At 62.7% G+C, this 19,969-nt stretch overlaps 1 protein-coding gene across 1 annotated transcript; it reads left to right on the top strand.

Moving 5' to 3' along the window:
• Positions 1–15,741, top strand: Gna11 (guanine nucleotide binding protein (G protein), alpha 11 (Gq class); the record flags this gene model as incomplete). Its single annotated transcript, XM_005405852.2, is given in 7 exon segments — positions 1–177; positions 8,839–9,023; positions 11,321–11,475; positions 11,764–11,892; positions 13,090–13,219; positions 13,298–13,451; positions 13,672–15,741. Coding segments are annotated over 7 exon segments (1,080 nt in total). The 3' UTR covers positions 13,863–15,741.
• Between the last annotated feature and the right edge of the window lie 4,228 nt (positions 15,742–19,969).

The following is a 19,969-nucleotide window of genomic DNA, read 5'->3' as shown; positions in this document are numbered from 1 at the left end:
GGCGGGTCGGGGGGCGGCCGGCGGCGGCCGGGGCCGGAACGATGACTCTGGAGTCCATGATGGCGTGTTGCCTGAGCGACGAGGTGAAGGAGTCTAAGCGCATCAACGCGGAGATCGAGAAGCAGCTGCGGCGAGACAAGCGCGACGCCCGGCGCGAGCTCAAGCTGCTGCTGCTGGGTGAGTGGGGCCCGGATCCCGCGGGGTCGGCCGTCCAGGCATCCCGCAGTCCTCCGTGATCGCGCTGTGCGCCCGGCCGCTGTCCCGCACCCGTCCGGGGCAGTCCTGCCGGAGCTGTCCGGGTTGGCGCCGAGCGCTGCAGGTCAGGCAGATCCCTCCGCAGCCGGCCCCGGCCGTGCGGACCCGGATGCCTGCTCCCTTGGGGCACAGCCCCGACACGCTGTGGTCCGGCCGTGGTGTCCGTGCCCCCTCTGGAGCCCTCTCCCGGGCCCTCTCTGCGGCCCGTCCTCGCCTGCAGGGTCCAGGTCGGGGCTCTGGAGCCCTTCGTTGCACTTCCTGCCCGTGCCGTCCAGATTGGGCCCCGGGTGCTGTGAGCTCAGCCCCTGCTCCGCCGTGCAGGTCGAGTCTGCGTCCCTTCTGGGCCGCGAGCTGCCCTGTGCCTTGGCTCCCAGGACCTGTGGGGGTCTGCCCTCCGCCCCCCACGGCTCCCCCGCACCTCCTCAGGGACCAGACTCGTTCCCCATCACTTCCCAGCCCCCGGGTCTGCTCCCTATGTGCGATCCTGTTCACTGCTTGCAGCGGCCCCCCCAACCTCTTGAGTGTCACTGCTCTCTGTCCCCTCCTTCTGCAGGCAAACCAAGTTCCTCCGGAGTGGAGAACACTTTCTCCTCCTCCTGGGTTTCCATTTTTCCAGGGTGGGGCTGGTAGACCAAGGAGGCGCAGGTTGTCAGAATGGCCTGCTGCCCGGCCTCCCGAGCTCTGTCCATCCGCAGGGGCCTGGTGGAGCCATGTGGTCCCCGAGGCTGACTTGTAGCCTGAGCACCCGCCTCAGCTGTCAGGAGTGTTGTCACCCCAAATAAGGGCCAGGAAGGACTGTCCCCTGCTGTGGTTTACATGCAAACAGAAGCCCTGCCCTGCCCGCAGCCCCTGCCCCTTTGCCCCACTCTAGAAGCCAGGGGAAGAAGGGGAGGCCGTGCTCTGGCCCTGAGGCGGACTTCCTGGGTGGGAGGGATGAAGGGCTGCCTGGAAGGGCCTGGGGGCGGAGGGGCAGGCTGGTGTTGGTGGCAGGAAGCGCATTGCCTGTCTTATTTGCTGCAGGTCCTACGCGTCTCCCGGGGCCCAGCGTGGAGAGGCGCAGTGGACAGACTACCTTCCTGTTTGTTTTTCTCAGATGTGTTGCGATTCATCTAAAGGCTCTAAGACAGTCACGCAGGAGGGGTGACCTTGCAGCTTAGGGGTTTGAGGTGGGCCCAGAGTGTGCCTGTCTCCAGTACAGGGGGGCCCGGCTGGCTTTGGCAGCCAGGGGGAGACTTTCTCCCGGGCACGGGGAGTTAGCAGTCAGCGGCATCCGAGGATGGTACCAGATGGCCTTGCACTGCGGCTGTGTGGCCTCCAGGCGCCCATCCTCTGCCCTGTGCACCCAGGCTGTGCTGAGCTTGAGGTTGACAGGGGTTCAAGGTCATGGTCAGGCTCCCGTGTCTGCAGCCCTGCTGAGTGGCTGGAGTGGAGAGGCTGGAGCCAGCGTGGAAGCCGTGTGGTCTTTGCCACTTGCTGCCCACCTGTGGCTGCGGGGCACCTGTGTCTGCATCTGCAGCACCCCCCACCCCCACCGTGTAAAGCAGGGATCTCTCTCCTATAAAGCGCCTGTTTGGGAGGCTGGGCTCACAGTATGGCAGGGCCGGGCAGGCCAGACAGCGGGGTGACCTGTGTGACCCGGGAGGACAGGTGTGTGTGCTGTAAATGCTACGTGGGGTCCAGGGATGTGCTGGGGGTGGGTTGCGGGGCTTCGCAGAGGAGCTGATGTTGGCCTGGGCCCTGAGGTGGCAGGGTCTGAAGACACCTTTGGACCAGTGGAGGCTCCGAAAACTTCCATGTGCACGGCCATTGGTGGCAGGTTGAGGACAGTGAGCTCCCCCTTGGGGAGCATTGTTGTGACCCGGCTACAGAGCGGGGCTCGTTACTGAGCAGGCTGTGTCCCTGCTGTAGGGACTTCTTGCAGTCCCCATCCGGCTTCCCTGAGCGAGTGCTGTCCCTCTTTGCTGGACCAGCAGGGCTGAGATGTTTGTTTTCCCCTGAACTGTTCCCACCCTGTTGTATAGCAGCGGGAGCCCCGACCCTCTTGTCCTGGGACTTCCTTGTGAGGGTGCCATCGATGTGCTCGTTTCTCTCTTGTGCGTGGGGGCAGCTGAGGGCGCTGCGTGATTGCACGCTTGTGAGCGGGTGAGAGGTTCTGGGGCGCACCTTGCCCATCCGCTGTCTGGCTGTGCGCACGCGCTGGTCTGGTCGTCCAAGTAGGAGGTTCAGCGCCCCTCATCAAGCGGGGCCTCCCCAGGGTGGTCTCTGTGGGGCATCCCTGGCCTCCACTGGCTCCCAGCCCGGAGCTCCCAGTTGTGGGGGCAGATCACCCCTGGCTGAGACTTCTTGCCGCAGAGTGAGACAGGACGTGAAGCGCTAGCTGGGCAGCTGGGTGTAACGAGTGTGGGTGCTCGTGGGTAGGGGGCAGTGGTTTTGTTAGGGGTCCCAACCCGTGTGCGCGTGTGGGTGAGTATATAAACATCTTGGGGTTCACCTGGGGTACTATCCCAGGCTCACCCTGTCAAACAGTCTTGCTGGTGCTGGGTCGTGGGGCTGCAGCTGGTGACCGGGGGTCCCCTGCCGCCGCCGCCATGGGAGTGCCCGAGGGCCGTGGGCTGAGAGCGCTGCTCCAGTACGGAGCACTTGGCTCTGGGTCCCCATGGGCACACTGGGCTGTGCCGCGGGCCACGCGGGCCCTAGTGAGGCTGTGGGCCCCCCTCCCCACAGGCAGGCTGCGTTCGGACAGCGGGGGGCTTGCTGGGAGTGCCGGGTCCTGCAGGCCCTGTGCCGCGAGCGAGGCTGAGCGGCCAGCGCAGAGCTTTCTAAATAAAGCAGGGCGGTTTGCTCCGCCGGCTTCCTGTCCGCCCGCTACCCGCCGGCCACCCGGCAGCCAAAGGCTGGATCCGGCCCTGGGAGGCTGGGCGTGCCCCGGGCGCTGAGGGGTTCAGAGGTGGCTGCTGGCTCCTGGAAGGGCTCCTGCATGCCCCACTGTGCCCCCACGGCCGGTGGGAGGCGGGGGGGGGGGTCCTAAACGGCCACGGAGGGGCCTCCCCAGGGTGTGGCCTTTACTGCAGGTTCAGTTGTCATCCGCCCTGGGCTGCTTCCTCAGACGCAGGCCTGAGAGCGCAGTAGAGACTGTTGCAGAGCTTGGTGCTCCAGACCTCTCAGCTGTCCCGGAGGCCGGGACGCCGTGCCCGCCCTGCAGAGCCTTTGGCCCAGCCCCTGAGCTGATTCAGGCGGAGGCCGCTCCTGCCTGGAAGGGTCAGGCCTGTCCCGGAGTCCAGGTGGCTGGGGCGAGGCCGCGGCCCCTAAGCTCCCAGTGCACAGGTCACAGGTCCCTGAGGCCTTTCCTGCCTCCCGCTGTCGCCCGCAGATGGAGGAAGTGCCTGCACTGGGTGCTGAATTTCACCACGATGTCCTGTGCCTTGGGGACCAGGCCACCCAGAGGCACTGTGGGGGAGAGGAATTCTACTTCCAGGAGTGTGGCCTGTCCACAGGCACCTGCCCCAGGCAGACCTGGGGCCCCTCAGGGCTCTTGTCCCCGTCCTGTAGCCAGGCAGGTGGCAGTCAGGGGCTCCTCCGGGTCCTCAGCAGGGTCCTGGTCTCCATTCCAGTTGGGCACAGTCCCCAGCCAGGGTGCCTTCGTGTAGGGCTGCCATGCGGTGGTCTGGGGCCTTGCCCCTGGGGCTGTCCTGCCTGCCTGCTGGCATCTGCCGCCTCTGTAGTCTGGAGCTGGCTGGTCACCTGGGCCTGGCTGTGTCCCCATAGCCAGCCAGGGGACAGCCCTGAGTCTGTTCAGAGCGTCCAGCCCCCGTGGGTCCTCGGGCATCCTCAGACAGGGCGCAGCGTGGGGGCTGAGGTTCAGATTGTTGCTGGTGGCTGAGTGATGTCAGGTCTGTGCCTCAGTTTCCCCAAGGAGGAGACCTGTGAGCTGGGGCTGACGGCCAGCCCGGGGCGAGCTCTCACAGGCACGCGTTGGCTCACAGCAGCCTGCACGTTGGGGACACTGCGGCAGGTTCATTCTCTGGGTCTCCAGTGTGCTAGCCTTGGTTTCTAGCAAGGGAAGGTGGCCTTGGGGGAGGCCTGTAGGGGTGGGGTGTCCCCTGCAGAAGGCTGTAGGACCTCCCCCTTTGTGTCCTGGCCAAGAAGACACAATGACCTCGTCCTGCCTTGCACGCTGCCGTGATGTGCTGCTTCCACTCGAGGCCCAGGGTGGTGAGGTGCCCGACCCAGACCAGAACTTCGGGCCCTGAGCCCCAGAAGACCTGGCCCCACAGCTGCCGGCCTGGGAGGGGTTGGGCCCCCACCCACGGTCGGGTCAGGGCTGAGCTGTGGTGGCTGGAGCCACCCACCAGGTCCCAGAGTCGCTGGACCCCAGCCTGCGGGGGTGGAAGTCGCCAAAAGCTGTGGGGCGAGTGATGGCAGCCTGGCGTCACTGGGAGGCCAGCAGACCGCCCCCGTGTGGGTCACTGCTCCTGACCCTGATGCGCGTGTGAGGTCAGGCCCATGTGCACCTCCTGATGTTCCTTGAGGCCTGGGGCCGGTGGAGGGGACCGTGTCCCTGTGGGGCCTGCGTGGGACGGGGAGAGACAGATGGCCTGGGCCGGTGGGAAGAGGCCGAGTGGGTTCCGGCCCTGCCCTTAGCGACTGTGTGACCTCAGGGAGGCCATGTGACTGCTCCTCAGTTTCCCTGCCTGCCAAATGAATGGCAGTGGCCATGATAGTCACCTCCTGGGGTTCTGCCGGTGGAGAGGGGTGGCCCCTCACCGTGGCAGGGGCTGTGCAGTGCCCTCTGGCCTCGCGCCTTTAGGCAGTGCGAGGCTTCCTGTGGCGTCGGTGCCCCGTCACCCTGTTGCGTGGTGGTAAGTCCCCAGTCGCAGGCCGGGCCCTGCCAGCGGTGACGCTGAGTGCCTCTGGGCTCCCGGGCCCGGCAGGCCCACGGAGGGGGCTTCCGCTGGGGTCTGTTGGGAGCACCCGGCCCTGCTCCTGAGGAGCCCCAGGTGGCAACATGCGTCGGGCTGGCCCCTGGGTTCGCAGAAAGCGGGTGTGTGGGGCCAGGGCCAGGGGGCCCTGCCTGGGGACGGGGCCCCACTTCCCAGCAGGTGCTGGCCTTGGATTTCTGTGGGGTGGGGGCTCCGGTAGGAGCGCTGGGGTCACCTGTCTTACGTCATGACCCAACCGGGCCCTGGAGGTGTCCTGAGACCACTCCCAGGCCACAGGGCAGCATGTGCTGCCCAGGTCCTTGCCCCCTCCCTGACCCTGGCTACCACCTCACCTCCCCCTTCTGAGATCCTGTCACGCGGGTGCTGTCACCGAGCACTCCAGGCTGCGTGGCTTCTAAGTATGCGGGGACACTGGTCCCGTGTGGGAGGCCGGAGTGAGGCGCTCGGCCTGGGCTTGGTGTCCAGGGACCTCGCCTGGTGCAGGTGTCACGGGCGCCTCTCTCTGCTTCCTCACGGGGCGGAAGGGGCAGAGCGATCTCTGGGGCCACCTTGGGGCGGTGACCCCACTCGGGCTCCTTCCTCTGACTGCAGCGCCTCCAGACACCCTGCCCCTCAGGCTGGGCCTGCGGGGAGGATCTTGGCACACAGATTTGGGGTACCCAGAGGTGTGGGCAGCCCATGCCAAGCTCTGTAACCGTCATGGGCATTCCACATTTCAGTCTGTCCGTCTCCCGGCTATGCACCGTCAAGGGGCAGGAGCCACCCTCCATCACCACTGCCTGCGGAGAGCCCTGGAGCTGTGGCTGTGCTGGCCGCTGGGAAACCCGCTGCCTGGGCGTCCGTGGCAGGCGCAGAGGACGGAGCAGCCCGCCGCGGCAGACGGAGGAGCCGAGGGGCTGTGGCAGGAGGCCGAGGCTGAGTCCAGAGCGAGGCCCAACCTCAGTGTCCCCCACATTTCCTCGTGAGGCCTGGGCTGGCCGGGCGCCTGGTGGGGATTCTGGAGCCGGGCTGAGCCGGGCATGTGGGGCCGGACGTTCAGCTGGACCCCTAGGAGGGGGACCCCACGCAGACGAGGTCCCAGGCAGGACTCAGGCTCTGGAGATGTGGAGTGTGGTGCTGGGTCTCCTGGGCCTGTGCCCAGCCTCTAGGGTGACGGGATGTGACAGGGGCTGTGTTGGTGCTCGGAGACGGGTGGCATGGGCGGAAGGTTCAGCCAGGGCATCTATGACAGCAAGCGTGTCGCCCAGAGCTGCGCCGGTGCCTGGCACCAGCTGCTTCGTGGTGGCCAGGTGCCCTGAGGTGGCCAGAAGCCCCAACCAGCTGGACCTGGCTCCTTCTGGCCCTGCCTCCTGCTGCGACCTCTGCTGGCCTCTGTCACTGTTGGCCCGGGCACACGGAGAGGCGCCGTGGCCCGGGCTGCCCCTCCTCCCTGGCCCCGAGCAGCGCTGGTTCCAGGTGTCCAGGGCAGCCGGTCACTGTGTCCCCAAGCACATGCCCGCTGCACCCTCTCAGCTGCACGGCAGGCCCCGGCTGTCAGTGGCATGGTGTGGGCAGGGGCTTGCAGAGTGCCCCTGTGTGCGTGTGGGTGTGCGCCCCCCGTCAGTGCGCTTAGAACCAACGGAGAGCCCTGTGAGGGCCTTGGTGAGCCATTGTGGTGACGGCTCTCTGCTTTATTAGATAAAACACGCATGCAGTGCGGGGCAGCTCTGCTCCGGCCTGGACAGCAGCCTGCGCCAGCTCTGTCTTCACAGTGCCCTTGGTGCGCCGAGTTGCGTCTGTCCAAGTCAGAGCCGCGGGTTTCGTGGCCCATGGAGCCCGAACGTGGTGTGGGAGTGGCCCTGAGCCCAGGGCCCATGGTGCTTGCTGCACGCAGCCTGGCACCCGGTCTGGCAGTGAGCTGTACGTCTCCGCTCTCCCCTGATGAGACGCTGCCTCGAGCGGCATGCGAGAGCTTTTTAAAATAGCGTCTTGTCGCTAGTGTGCAATCCTGACCCCAGGCAGTGCTGGCCCATGGCAGGACATCTGTGGCTGTCACCCCTGGGGCAGGTGGAGGCCAGGATGCCCCTCAGCACCCTGCAGTGGCCAGGACGGGGCCGCGGCTGCTCTAGGAACCCCCTCGGGCCGGAAGCACACGCTGCCGGGCCCAGCCACGGGAGGAGGGGTCACTTTACCCCGCGTGCCCTGCGTCCCGTCCTGGGCTGCCTGGAGTCTGTGCCAGATCTGCGGGTGAGGCAGGCATGTTTAGGACAGAGAGGTGGGCTGGGACTGCCCTGCTGGGACAGTGCGAGCCCTCCGTGCTGGACAGAGCGCGAGCACCAGAGTGCTGGGGGCTCCACTCTTCCCAGGAGATTCTGGCCCCCATAGCCCGGCTGGGCTTGGCTCGGGGCGCATTTCCTCTTGGGGCGCAGGTGAGGCCCTGGCGAGGGGATGCTGGGGCACTGCCAGCCTGGGCCGAGGCCGCCTGGGCTGGGTTGTAAGACCCCAGGCAGGGGCAGGCTCAGGTGGGCAGGGCTTAGGCAGAGGCAGGGACAGAAGGGGCAAAGGTTGGCTCTGGGAAGTACAGTGGGACGAATGGAAGGAGGTCCCGAGTCCCCCGGGGGCCCTGGGCTGTGTGCTTTGCCGAGAGCCCAAGGGGCTGTGGAGTAGGAGCCAGACTGCCGCTCCCTCGATGTGGCAGGTAACTGCGGCCACAGAAGGAGCCTCCTTGGCCTCAGAAGAGCCGCCCTTACTACCCCCGTTTCTGGGGCCCAGCAGCGCAGGGCACTTGCTGGTGTTCACTCGTACTTGGAGCTTGGAATGGCACACGCCTATCACCCCATCACTCTGGGAGGCTGAGGCAGGAAGATCACATGTTGGAGCCCAACCTGCGTGACTTGGCGAGTTAGTGAGACCCTATCTCAGAATAAAAAATAAAAAGGGCCGGGAACGGAGCTCAGCGTGAGGCCCTGGGTTTCACCTCCAGGACCTACTGGGGCAGTGAGGAGAAAGGAAGGCAGACAGACAGACAGACACTGCTTGAGACCCCAGCTAGGGTGCTGTGTTGATCTTAGCTCCTCCCCAAATAGCAGGGGTGTCCCAGTGCTCACCAGGGTGGGGTGCAGGTGCAACCCGAGGAGGTGGGGACAGGCTGGGGGCTGGGAGGAGGGAGGTGCAGGACTGTGCTGGAAGAGGTGCTGACCCCGCCTCGTATCCCGAGCCTGGGGGGCCCGACTGGAGCTGGGGCGCGGTTGCAGCTTCCCATGCCATCTGGCTTCCAGCCTGACCTCCGGTCCAGGGCTGGGGGGGCAGGGACTGGGTGCTGTTCCTCTGGTGGGCAGGTAGTGTGCGTCCCCCAGAGGGCCTTGGGCTCGGGGCGGAGGACACACAGGTATGGGGGCACTCGTAGGGCGGGTGGGCTCCAGGAAGACCCTCTGAGCGTCCCTGCCACCGCGTGCCAGATGGGAGGTGGCCTGGTGGGCTGCGTCACAAGGCCCAAGCTCAGGAGGGACGGGCTCTCGGGGACTGTGCTGTGATGGCAGTGCAGAGCAACCCGATTCGCCCACGGGCATGGGGCCGAGGAGGGTGGAGTTGGCAGGGCTGCCGGGGACCGCGGCACGCGAGGACTGCGGGGCGGCCCCACACTGACCGCCGTCCCCACCCCCAGGCACGGGCGAGAGCGGCAAGAGCACGTTCATCAAGCAGATGCGCATCATCCACGGCGCCGGCTACTCGGAGGAGGACAAGCGCGGCTTCACCAAGCTGGTCTACCAGAACATCTTCACCGCCATGCAGGCCATGGTCCGCGCCATGGACACGCTCAAGATCCTCTACCGGGACGAGCAGAACGAGGTGAGCTGGCCGGTGCCAGGACCCCGCGGCCTGCGCTTCCCTCCCTGTGCGTTTAGAGATGGGCTGAGGAGTAGCTCACACGCCATGGGTCACCTGTGCGCACTTCCCTTGTGGTTCGGTTCAGTTTGGTCTTAGTTATTTTTGCAGTCAGTACTGGAGGTGGAACCCGGGCACTTCACACTGAGCTACATTCCAAGCCCTTTTTATTTTGTTTTGAGTCAGGGTCTGCCAAAATCGCTGAGTCACCCAGACTGGGTTTGAACTTGGGATCCTCCTGCCTCAGCCTCTCAGTGTTGGGATTACACGTTTCTGAGTGGTTTCTAATATTGTCACAGAATTGTGCAGCCATCACCGCTGTCTAGTTCCAGAGCATTCCATGGTCCCAGTAGGAAGGCCCATCTGTCCCTGTGAGCAGCCGCTTCCCCCCAGCCCCGCACCTCCGAGTCCACTTCCTGTCTCTGGATTTGCCTGTCCTGGGCTTTTCCTGTCCACAACGCCCGTGCTGTGCGTCCTCTGTGTCTGGCGTCTGTCACTGAGCAAGGTGTCCTCAGGGTCCGTCCACGCTGTGGCGTGTGCCACAGCCGCACTCCCGCCCTGCCTGAGTGACGCCCCAGCCTGGGGCGACCTTGCTGCCTGCGTCCATCCATCAGTTGAAGGGACATGGGCCGTTTCCGTCTCTGGCTGCTGTGAATGTGGCCGTAAGCGGGAGTGGACATGTGTTTCCCTTTCCTCTGGTGTAGAGCTAGGAGTGGGAGTTGGCAGAGCCCTGGGAGGAGCCACCAGGCTGTCACCCCTGGCCGCAGCACCCTGTCCTGTGCCCTTGAGCTGTGCTCACGGTGGCACGTGTGCTGACCCCATCCCTTGCAGACGAGCAGCTGGCCGGCTTCTGCAGCGCCCCCTTCAGGGCTGGTGATTCGGCCCTGGAGACCTGCCGGGCTGCGCTCGGTGTGGGAGCCCGGCCCCGCCCAAACGCGGTTCACAGTGCTGCGCTCAGTCTGAGCCCCAGCCGGTCGGGCAAATTTCTGATGTGCCTGTGGCTCCGCTCTGCCTGCCACACCCGGTTCCAGGTCACCGGGGCCCTGCAGAGCCCCAGGGTCAGGCTGGGGCCAGCTGTCCCCAGGGCGGGCCTGTGGGCCTCTCGCTGCCCGCACCTCGGCTGCCCCCGCCCTGCTCTCCCCGCGGCGTCCCAGCCGTCTGCGTCCAGGTCTCCTCTGCGCTGCGCTCTCCTCCGCGTGTGGGCGCGGCAGGTGGAGGCCTGTTTGTGAGCCTTGGGCTTGGCGTTGTTTTTGCTGTCCTGGGGCTTGAACCCAGGCTCTCCTCACTGAGTTGCGTCCCCAGCACCGCCCCCTTTGAGACAGGGTCTCCCCAAGTCACTGAGTCGCCCAAGGTGGGCTGGAGCTTGGGACCCGTGGCCTCACCTCCAAGCGCTGGGTGGACAGATGTGGGCCACAGCGCCTGTCATGAACGGTCGTTGGCGTCTGCGCTGGTTACGTCCCGGGCAGGCTGCTTCCCTGGGTCTCGGAGAGGGAGTGTGTGCGGCCCGCCACAAGGCTGGAGACGGACGTTTGGCCTTTTTCAGAAAAAGCATCTGATCCCACCCCAGCTGTGTGGGGTTGGTGGGATCTGCCAGAGTTGGTGTCAGCCCGGTGTGCCGGCCCTGGTCACCCGAGGGCAGCTGACGGGGGGTTGCAGGGAAGGAGCCAGGTGCCAGGCCGCTTGGCATGGAGGCTCAGGGAGCCAGTGGGTGTCGGCCGCAGTGCTGGGCTCCATCACTCCCCCTCTGGGTTCTGTCCGGGTGTCTGTCCTGCCCCCGTGGCCCTGCTTGGGGCGGGCTCGGTGCCTCCCCGGTCGTCTGCCTTTGCTGACAGGTGGCCTGGTGCCTCCTGTGATGTGCAACTGTCACGGCTCAGGGTGGCAGGGCCCCCTCGCCGGCGTGGAGGAAATGCCGTTTGCCAGAGGAGGAGGCGCCCTGGGCAGAAGACTCGCCCTAGAGTCCAGTACTCAGGCCCAGCTTGTCCACCTGCGACCTGGGGACGGGGGCCGGCGTCCTGGCTCCCCCAGGAGGAATGGAGGGCATGGTGCTGGTGACTGCTGCCCACCCAGTGCCCCGGTGTCGCATTGCATGTGGGCCGACCCCTTCCTGTGCTTCCCACTTCCGGGCACGTGGTGGGACGAGGCCATGTCCCCAGGGCGTTCTTGTGACCCCATACCGGTTCCATCTCTGCTGAAGCCCAGCAAGGCATGGTGGCTGGCGGCGTGGCCAGGCCTCTGCAAGTTCTGCTCCCCGCTGCCCGCAGGCCAACGCGCTGCTCATCCGGGAGGTGGACGTGGAGAAGGTGACGACGTTTGAGCACCAGTACGTCAGCGCCATCAAGACGCTGTGGAACGACCCGGGCATCCAGGAGTGCTACGACCGGCGGCGCGAGTACCAGCTCTCGGACTCCGCCAAGTAGTGAGTGCGGTGGCCCCGTCCCTGCGGGTCCCCCCAGCCCACCACTGACCGGGGCTCTGCGGGGCCGCTGCCTCCCTCCCCGCTGTGACCCAGCGGCAGCCCCTGGCCTGCGGGGGCAGTGCGTGGCTTGTGCTGGCCGAAAAACGCGGCGGGGGCAGTGGAATGAATGGAGGTGGCCCTGCCCTGCCCACGGCCTTCCTCCTGCCTCCGTGTGCCCCACCCGAGGAGTGAGGGCTCCTGGCCTCCCGCCCCGGCTTGGCGCCGTGGTGACGGCCCGCTGTCTCGCAGCTACCTGACGGACGTGGACCGCATCGCCACCTCAGGCTACCTGCCCACGCAGCAGGACGTGCTGCGGGTGCGCGTGCCCACCACGGGCATCATCGAGTACCCCTTCGACCTGGAGAACATCATCTTCAGGTACCTGCAGGCGACGGGGGCCCACTGGCTGCCCACACCCCGCACAGCGCTCTGGCTGCTGTGTGCGCGGCTGGGGACACAGGGCTCTGCCTGCTGGCCCAGGGTCCGGGTCTGAGGTCCGGGGGGACAGGGCTGGCTCTGCCCCCGTCTGCCCGCCATCCGATGGTGGCCCAACCCGCGGTGTCCTTGACGCGTAGAAGCTCAGCCCGTCTCTCCTCCGTGGTCACACGCGTGTGCCCTGTGTCCTGTCTGCACGCAGCCCGCCCCTCTTAGAAGGGCGCCAGTCCTGGGAGGGCCTCTCCGCCTGTGCACTGCCACGGCTCGGCCCCGGGTCGGCCCCGTCATCACCCTCCTGTCCCTCTAGGGTGGCCTGGCGGCACATCCCGCTCCGTGGGGCGTCTCCTTACACAGGAAACAGCCCCGATTGGGAAGAGAACGTCCCTGCGGACCAGCGTGTGTCCCCCGCGCCGTCTTAGGAGTCACCCTCCCACTGCCCCTGGTTCCTTTCAGAGCCGCGTGCTGGTTTTGCTGGCATAGGCTGCCCCCTTGTCTGGCACCGAGGTGGCCGGCTATGCCCTCCACAGCTGTGGGGGTGACACCCCTGTGCCAGGACCCCGCTGCCCACCGGGGCCCCACAAGCAGTGTCGGCGCCAGCGTCCCGTCTCTGATCTGTGCATCGCAGTGACAGACGCCTGCGCCCGGGTCCCCAGTGCCAGGAAGTTGTTCTGTCCCCGTGCCCCTTGGGTGCTCCTGGGTGGCAGCTGTCCCAGTCCACCGGGAGTCTGTGCCCCAGCTGCTGACACCTCCAGCCCAGGGCTGGGCTCTGTAGCACTTCCAAGAGTTCGCGGGACCGGGGATGTTACCCCCCGCCGCGGATCGAGGCCGTGGGAGTGAACAGCGTCTGTCCCCAGCGTGGGACTCAAAGGGCAGCAACCGTGTGTGTTGCATCAGTGTGGCAGCAGGCGTCACGGATCGCCTGGTGTGATTTCCAGCCGGCGGCAGGGCGTACGCGGGAGCTCATGGCCGTGGGGAGCCCTGCTCAGGTGGACCTGGGGCCAGTGGGGGAGCTCATGTGGCTCCCGCAAGGCAGCTCCTGGTGCCGCAGGGCCCTGGCCACAGCTGGCCGGAGCGGGCATGTCGGGGTGCCACGGCAGCGCGGCTGGGCTGGGGCTCGGGTCTGACGCCAGCTCCTTCCAGGATGGTGGACGTGGGCGGGCAGAGGTCTGAGCGCCGGAAGTGGATACACTGCTTTGAGAACGTGACATCCATCATGTTCTTGGTGGCCCTCAGCGAGTACGACCAGGTCCTCGTGGAGTCGGATAACGAGGTACTGAGGGCCCGACCGGGAGTGGGGCGGGTGGGGGCCGCGGCCTTGCGGCCTTTGCCGACCTGGTGCCTCCCGCAGAACCGCATGGAGGAGAGCAAGGCGCTGTTCCGGACCATCATCACCTACCCCTGGTTCCAGAACTCCTCCGTCATCCTCTTCCTCAACAAGAAGGACCTGCTGGAGGACAAGATCCTCTGCTCCCACCTGGTGGACTACTTCCCCGAGTTCGACGGTGAGCGCGTACCCGCGGCACCCGCGGCCCTGGACCCGGGGCCGAGGGCTGTGGGGTCCCACGCCGGGTGGCCTGGGGACCCCTGTGGGTGCTCTGGTTAGGCTCGGGCGAGAAGGGACCAGGGACCCGGTGCGATGAGGCCGGAAAGGAGGGGCGGCATGAGGGGCGGAGCGGCCCCTGGCTGGGGGCGGGGCGGGGTCACGAGCGCCCCTCACCGCAGGCCCGCAGCGGGACGCGCAGGCTGCGCGCGAATTCATCCTGAAGATGTTCGTGGACCTGAACCCCGACAGCGACAAGATCATCTACTCGCACTTCACGTGCGCCACCGACACCGAGAACATCCGCTTCGTGTTCGCGGCCGTCAAGGACACCATCCTGCAGCTGAACCTGAAGGAGTACAACCTGGTGTGACCGGCGCGCTCCGCCGTGCAGAGCAGGAGCAGGGGCAGCTTCTCCCCACCCGCGCCTCCCTCGGGCAGCGGCCGCCTTGACTTGGGGCTCGACTTTTTTTTTTCTAAAAAAAAATGAGAAAAACAAAAGAAAAAAATGATACAGCTGAGATGCCAGTGTGCCCGTGCCCAGGACACTGCCCCTGTCCCCGTCGCTCTGCCTGCGTCGGGGCGCGGTGCAGGCCTGGAGCCGGACTGCCTCGTCCTCCTGTTAAGTTATTGTGCCGGCAGCCCCGCGGCCCCCTCTGGACTCCAAGAAGTGGGGGTGGCGGCACCGGGCTGCCCACCCTGGGAAGTGCCTAATTTTTTTTTTTCTTTTTTGAGGAAAAGAGTAAAACAAATTCACCTGGCTTCGTGGGTCTCAGAGACCCCCCCCCCCAAGCCCATTACGGTGCCCGAGTTGCTGTGCCCACTGTCCCTTTAGGGGGCTCCTGAGCCCCCAAGCCTGGGTCCCACGCAAGCCAACCCAGAGAGCCCCAGCCAGGGTGGCTCCGGCAACCTGCGGGGACAGTGGGCACCAAAGGACTGTCCCAGCCGCGCGGTTCTGGGACTCCGGGAGATCGCAGCCTCTGTGTTCCTTTTTTTAACACAATTTTTTTTATTTCTGGGTGTGACCGGTGTGGCACCCGTGGTTGTGGGGTGGGGACGTTTTCAGGTTATTCTCAGGTCTGTCCCCGAGAGGCGGAGAGAGCCAGGACCCTGCTGGTGGCTCCTCAAGCATGTCACGGCCCGGCGCGTGCCCCTGCTGAGCCGCAGAGCCAGGAGCCGGCACCTGCACTTTGGCTGAGGGACGCAGTGGCGCGGCGAGGGGCCGGAGCTGGCCGGGCTGCGCACCGAGCAGACGGAGGGCCCCGCCCTGGGCGCGGAGGCCGGGCGCCTGGGACCCGGCGGAGGGGCCTTCCCTTCTGTCGTCCACTGGACACGACACTACATAGCTTTGTTTTTTTTTTTTTTTTTTTTTTGCACACTTGTACTGGGAACAGATTGCCAGCGATTCCTTTGACCGGCGTCTCTGTGCCCACCCTGTGCCCTCCCCTCGGCCCGGAGGGGAGAGGCGGGGACGGGAGGCATTGGAAGGGAGGGGGCCTCTGTCCCTGCGACCAGCCCGGGGACCGCGTCCTCACGCAGGCGCCTCCTGTGCCCGCAGGGGCCCTTGCGCCGTGTGCCCACCAGGGGTTCTGTGCCATACCGTCCCTCTTGGGGCCGGAGCGGGGCGCGCAGAGCCGTGTCCACACAGCCCAGCATCTCGCCGTCGCAGAAGGGAAGGGCACTTGCGGCTGTGGCCCCGAGCCAGCAGTGTTAGGCCTTCGGGGGGCCCGCCTGGTGGAGAGGCCCGCCGTGCCAAGCGCCTGGGAGCGCGGGCGTCCTGGGAGAGCCCAGACCGTCGTCCTCGAAGCAGTGCCAACCCTGGGCCCGCTGCCCTCTGACCACATCTGGCCCCGGGTCCGCGGCCCGGCCACAGGGAGCCCGAGCTCCGGGGCTCTCCCCGGACGTCCCGCGCCAGCGCTGGCACCCGAGGCCGGCCAGCCAGAAACGTGCCCTGGTCGCGCTTGTATATTACACAGTCCTGACTTCAGATAACCTAAACCTTCACCTATTTAAGAAAGAATATTCTCTAAGACGTTTTTAAACCTCTCATCGTTGGAGACGCATGTGCCGAGTGGTGGGTGACAGGGAGGCGTTGAAGTGCAGTGGCTTCAGCCCCCCCCCCGGGGGGACGCGTGTCTGCATGGCAGGCCGGGTCCTGACCCGAAAATCCACAGGTCCCTGAGGGAAATCGACTTTTCGTATCTTTCTCTTGAAATGAACTGTTTTAAATTGGAATAAATTTTGTTCCTAAATGTGCCTCTCTCAGGTTTATGTCCTGATGCCGGGAGGGGTGGGGATGGAAGCCGGGCCTGTCACCCGGTGGGTCCCCTGCTGCCACCTGGGGCCTGATCTGAACCCATCGGACGTGGCCACCACTGCACAGTCGTCCTGCATGCTGCCAGCCTTGAGCTCATGGCCCTAGAAAGTGTCCCCCGGAAGCCCTGACTCCTGTCCCCTCCCTAGCCCAGCACCACCGTCCTTTTCTGTCTTGAGTCTGGTGATGCTCGGCTGTCCTGGGATGGGGACCCTGCCGTGCCTGTCCTGTATCTGGCTCAGTTCTCTGAGCAGCACAGCCTCAAGATCTATCCATAGTGAAGCAGGGTTAGAATCTGCTTCCTTTTCACGGCTGTGATACTCCAGTGTGTGAACGGACCGGGCTGTGTGCACCTACTCGTCCATCTGTGTACATTTGGGTGGTTCCACCTCTAGCCCGCTGGGAGCCACGCTCATTGCGGACGCACAGGCATCCCCTCAGACCCCCGGCTTTGGTTCTTTCGGGTCCGCGCCCCGCAGTGGAATCGAGAGATCACACAGTAGTCCTGCGCTCGCCGTCTGAAGGCCCCACCACGCCCCCTTTCCACAGCAGCGGCACCCTGTGACCCGCCCCTCAGGTGAGCACAGGGTTCCAGGTCCTTCCTGCCCTCCCTCAGGTGTATGTGGTGTGACTGGAAAAAATAGTGACTGAATTCAGATCTGCGACGGTAAAAGCCGCACTGCCGTGAGTCCCCCAAGCCCGCCCCGTCCCGACACGCTTAGCCCAGCGCCCTTCCCGCGCTCCGCAGTGGGTCTGAGTGTCTTTAGTTGCACTTTCCTGTCCTGAATGGATCTAAGTCGTTCACCTTTCACGGTCATTTTTACTTTGGGGAGGGGCCGGAAGTCGCAACACGGTGCCAGGTCCGGGGACTAAGGTGGATGACACCCGCACGCTGCTTTTCTATTAGATGGCGCTAGGTGGCAGCGTTTCCACAGTTTACATCACACCTTGTAAAAACTGGAGAAAGAGGGCTCCGGAGCTAGTGCAGAAATGGCCAGGACCGTGCGGTCAGTGTGTCTGAGCGAGGGGGAGGATCTTGAGTTCGTGGCAATGTGTCTTTTCTACGGTATATTTAAGAAATGTTCAGTATTTTCGTTTTGATCACATCTTATGTTGTCCATTGGTCAGAGAGACCTCAAGGGCCCACTCTGTGCCAGGCTGTGTCCCAGTTGCTGCAGACCTGTGCTTGATGGGCGTGCACTGCCATGACCTCTGGGAGAGGAAAATAGGGCCTGCATGCTGTGCAGGATGGGGCACTGGGGTGTTTCAAGGCTGACCTCTTGGGAATGGCCTTTGAGGGAGATGAGAAGGGAAAGAGACATTGTGTACTGAGGGACGGAGTCGCAGGCGGAGGGCACAGCCATGCAAAGGCCCTGGGGTGCAATGGAGTCGGCATGTTGCAGGAGTCCCAAAGAGCCTGGTGTCTGAAGCAGAGGGAAGGAGCACGGGGCAGAGAGGGAGCAGGAGTAGCGCGGAGGGTCTGGGCCGCAGTGCGGTGTCCTGCAGGCTGCAGGAGGGCTTGGGCCCGGGGAGGTGGGAGCTGTGGAGAACTGAGGGCAGAGGAGGGCGGGACCTGACTTGGAGTTCAGGGCGCCCCCTGGTGGGCGCTGCGGGGAGGACAGGCGGCGGGGGATGAGGGTGGGAGCTGGGAGACGAGAAAGTGAGGGGGTGAACCAGGCTAAAGAGGCAGAGCGGAAGAGTCAGACTGGGGAGTGGAGAGCGATGGGGAGAAGCAAGGCGGAAATGGGGTTGCAGGGGGTGTCGTGCCCCGTGATGTCCAGCAGGTGTCGCCTAAGGCAGCTCTTGGCCTGATCAACGGCCCAGAACCCGTACACCTGCACATACTCTGGGAGGGCTGGGGCGGTGTGTGTGTGTGGGGGGGGGGCCTTGGGCTGCTGTGAATGTAGGCGTGTGCGTGTCCGTGTGCGTCCCTGTTCCCAATTCTTCTGGACACGCACTTGGCCGGGGACTGCCCAGAAGTTATATATAATTTTTAGGGTTTCTGGATTCCATTGAAATCTAAAGAAAAACAAGGAATTAGCTAGGGGATATAGCTCAGTGGTAGAACGTTTGCTTAGCGTGCAAGAGGCCCTGACTCCTAGCACTGAATTAAAAATGATGGAAAGAAAAGCCAAGTAAGGAAGTAAAGACAAAACATTATAGCCAGGACTCGCAGTACATCCCTGTAATCTCAGCTACTCTAGAGGCTGAAGCAGGAGGGTTGCAAGTTATAGGCCAGCCTGGGCAACTTAGTGAATTAGTGACTTTATCTCAAAATTGTAAAAGGGCTAGGGATGTAGTTCAGTGTGAAGGACCTGAAATAAATAAATAAATAAATAAATAAAGAAAGAAAGAAAGAAAGAAAGAAAGAAATTGATTTATGAGCCAGGCATGGTGGTGCATGCCTGTAATCCCAGCAGTAGTGAGGCTGAGGCAGGAAGACTGCTGAGAGTTTGATGGGCTACATAGTGAATTTAGAGCTAGCTTGAACTACATAACTAGACCTTGTCTTAAAAACAAGCAAAAAAAGATTTGATTTATGAAGGTAGCATAATAATGCTAAATGCATACTCACAAAATACATGAATCAGAAGCAAAACAAAGGGGAAAGACAATTACACAATTATAGTCTGAGTCCATCATTTTTCCCTCTGTAATCTATAGGGGAAGCAAAGTCAGCATGCAGCTGGGCATGGTGGCACATCCCTCAGGAGGCTGAGGCAGGAAGATCTCTGAGTCAGAGGCCAGCCTGGGCTACATAGCAAAATCCTGTCTCAAATGCATGTGTGTGGGGGCGTGTGCACACACATACACACACACACATCATCACCAACACCAGCAAAAAAGCAAGCCTCAAAGAAAATTAGAAAAATACTTCAAACAGAAAGGAAATAAAAAAAAATAACCTATCAAAAATTTTAGGATCCAACTAAAACATTATTTTGTGGGAAACATACAGCCTTAAATGCTCATATTGGAAAAGAAGGTCCCTCCAGGCACCTCAGAGATATGATGGGTTTGGTTCCAGACCGCTACAAAAAAGCAATTATTTCAATAAAATGAGTCACTCAAGCCAATGTGGGGTTTTTTCAATCCATATGAATGTTAGATTTTGCTATATTGTAGCCTATTAAAATGTGTACCATAGCATTGTGTCCAAAAAGTGCATACCTTAATTTTAAAACACTTTATTACTAAAAAATGTTCATGATCATCTCAACTGTTGGAAAACATGGCTCCCATAGACTTGCTCCATGCAGGGTTGCCGCCAGCTGTCAGTTTGTAAACACTACAATGGCTATGAGCACAATAAAACATAGCACTCCAAAATGAGGTTACACCCAGGGCTGAGGTTCTCATGTTCTACCTCAAGAAATTAGAAGAGAGCTAAATAAACTCAAAGCTCGCAAGCAATAAACGATAAGAGCAAAAATATCTGGAACAAAAGTAGAGAACCAATATGGAAGAATCAATAAAACCAAAAGCTGTTTACTTGGGGTGAGATTCATAAATTGATAAACCTCTAGTCAGATAAATAATCTTTTTTGTTTGTTTTGTTTTGTTTTTTCCAGTACTGGGAATCAAACTCACAACCTCACGCTTACCAGGCAAGTGCTAAATCCCCAGTCCCCTAAATAATCTTTAAAAAACAAAACAAAAACAAAAGCAAACAAAACCACAAAACAAGGGAAAGGGGGTTGACAGGTGTGGTGGGGGTCAGGAAACCAAGTTACCAACAATGGCTGCAAAGAAGGAGGCATCACCACCCTCCCTACAGAATAGAAAGGACAGTGCAGGAATACGGCAGAGGACTGTGTGCACACACATTTGGTAACTTACAGGAAACAGCCTAATTTCTTGAAAACAGAAGCTGCCAAAACACACTCAAAAATAAATACATAGCTGGGTGTTGTGGTGCCTGCCTGTTGTCCCAGCACTCTGGGAGCCTTGGGCCAGAGGGTCAAGTCCAAGCCCAGCCCGAACAACTTAGTGATACAGTGAGACCCTGCCTCAGGAAGAAAAGGGATGAGATGTAGCTCAGTGCGAAGGTCCTGGGTAATTCAGAAGAAGGAAGGAGGAAAAGGAAGAGGAGAAAGAAGGGAAAGAAGAGGTAGAAGAAGAGAAGGAGGGAAAGAGGAAGTGGAAACAGATACGCTGAATGGCTG

This window comes from Chinchilla lanigera, unplaced genomic scaffold, assembly GCF_000276665.1.
Source record: "Chinchilla lanigera isolate Chin_1 unplaced genomic scaffold, ChiLan1.0 scaffold00094, whole genome shotgun sequence".
NCBI lineage: Eukaryota > Metazoa > Chordata > Mammalia > Rodentia > Chinchillidae > Chinchilla > Chinchilla lanigera.
The sequence above is the reverse complement of the archived record's forward strand: the minus strand, read 5'-3'. Positions and strand labels throughout refer to the sequence as shown.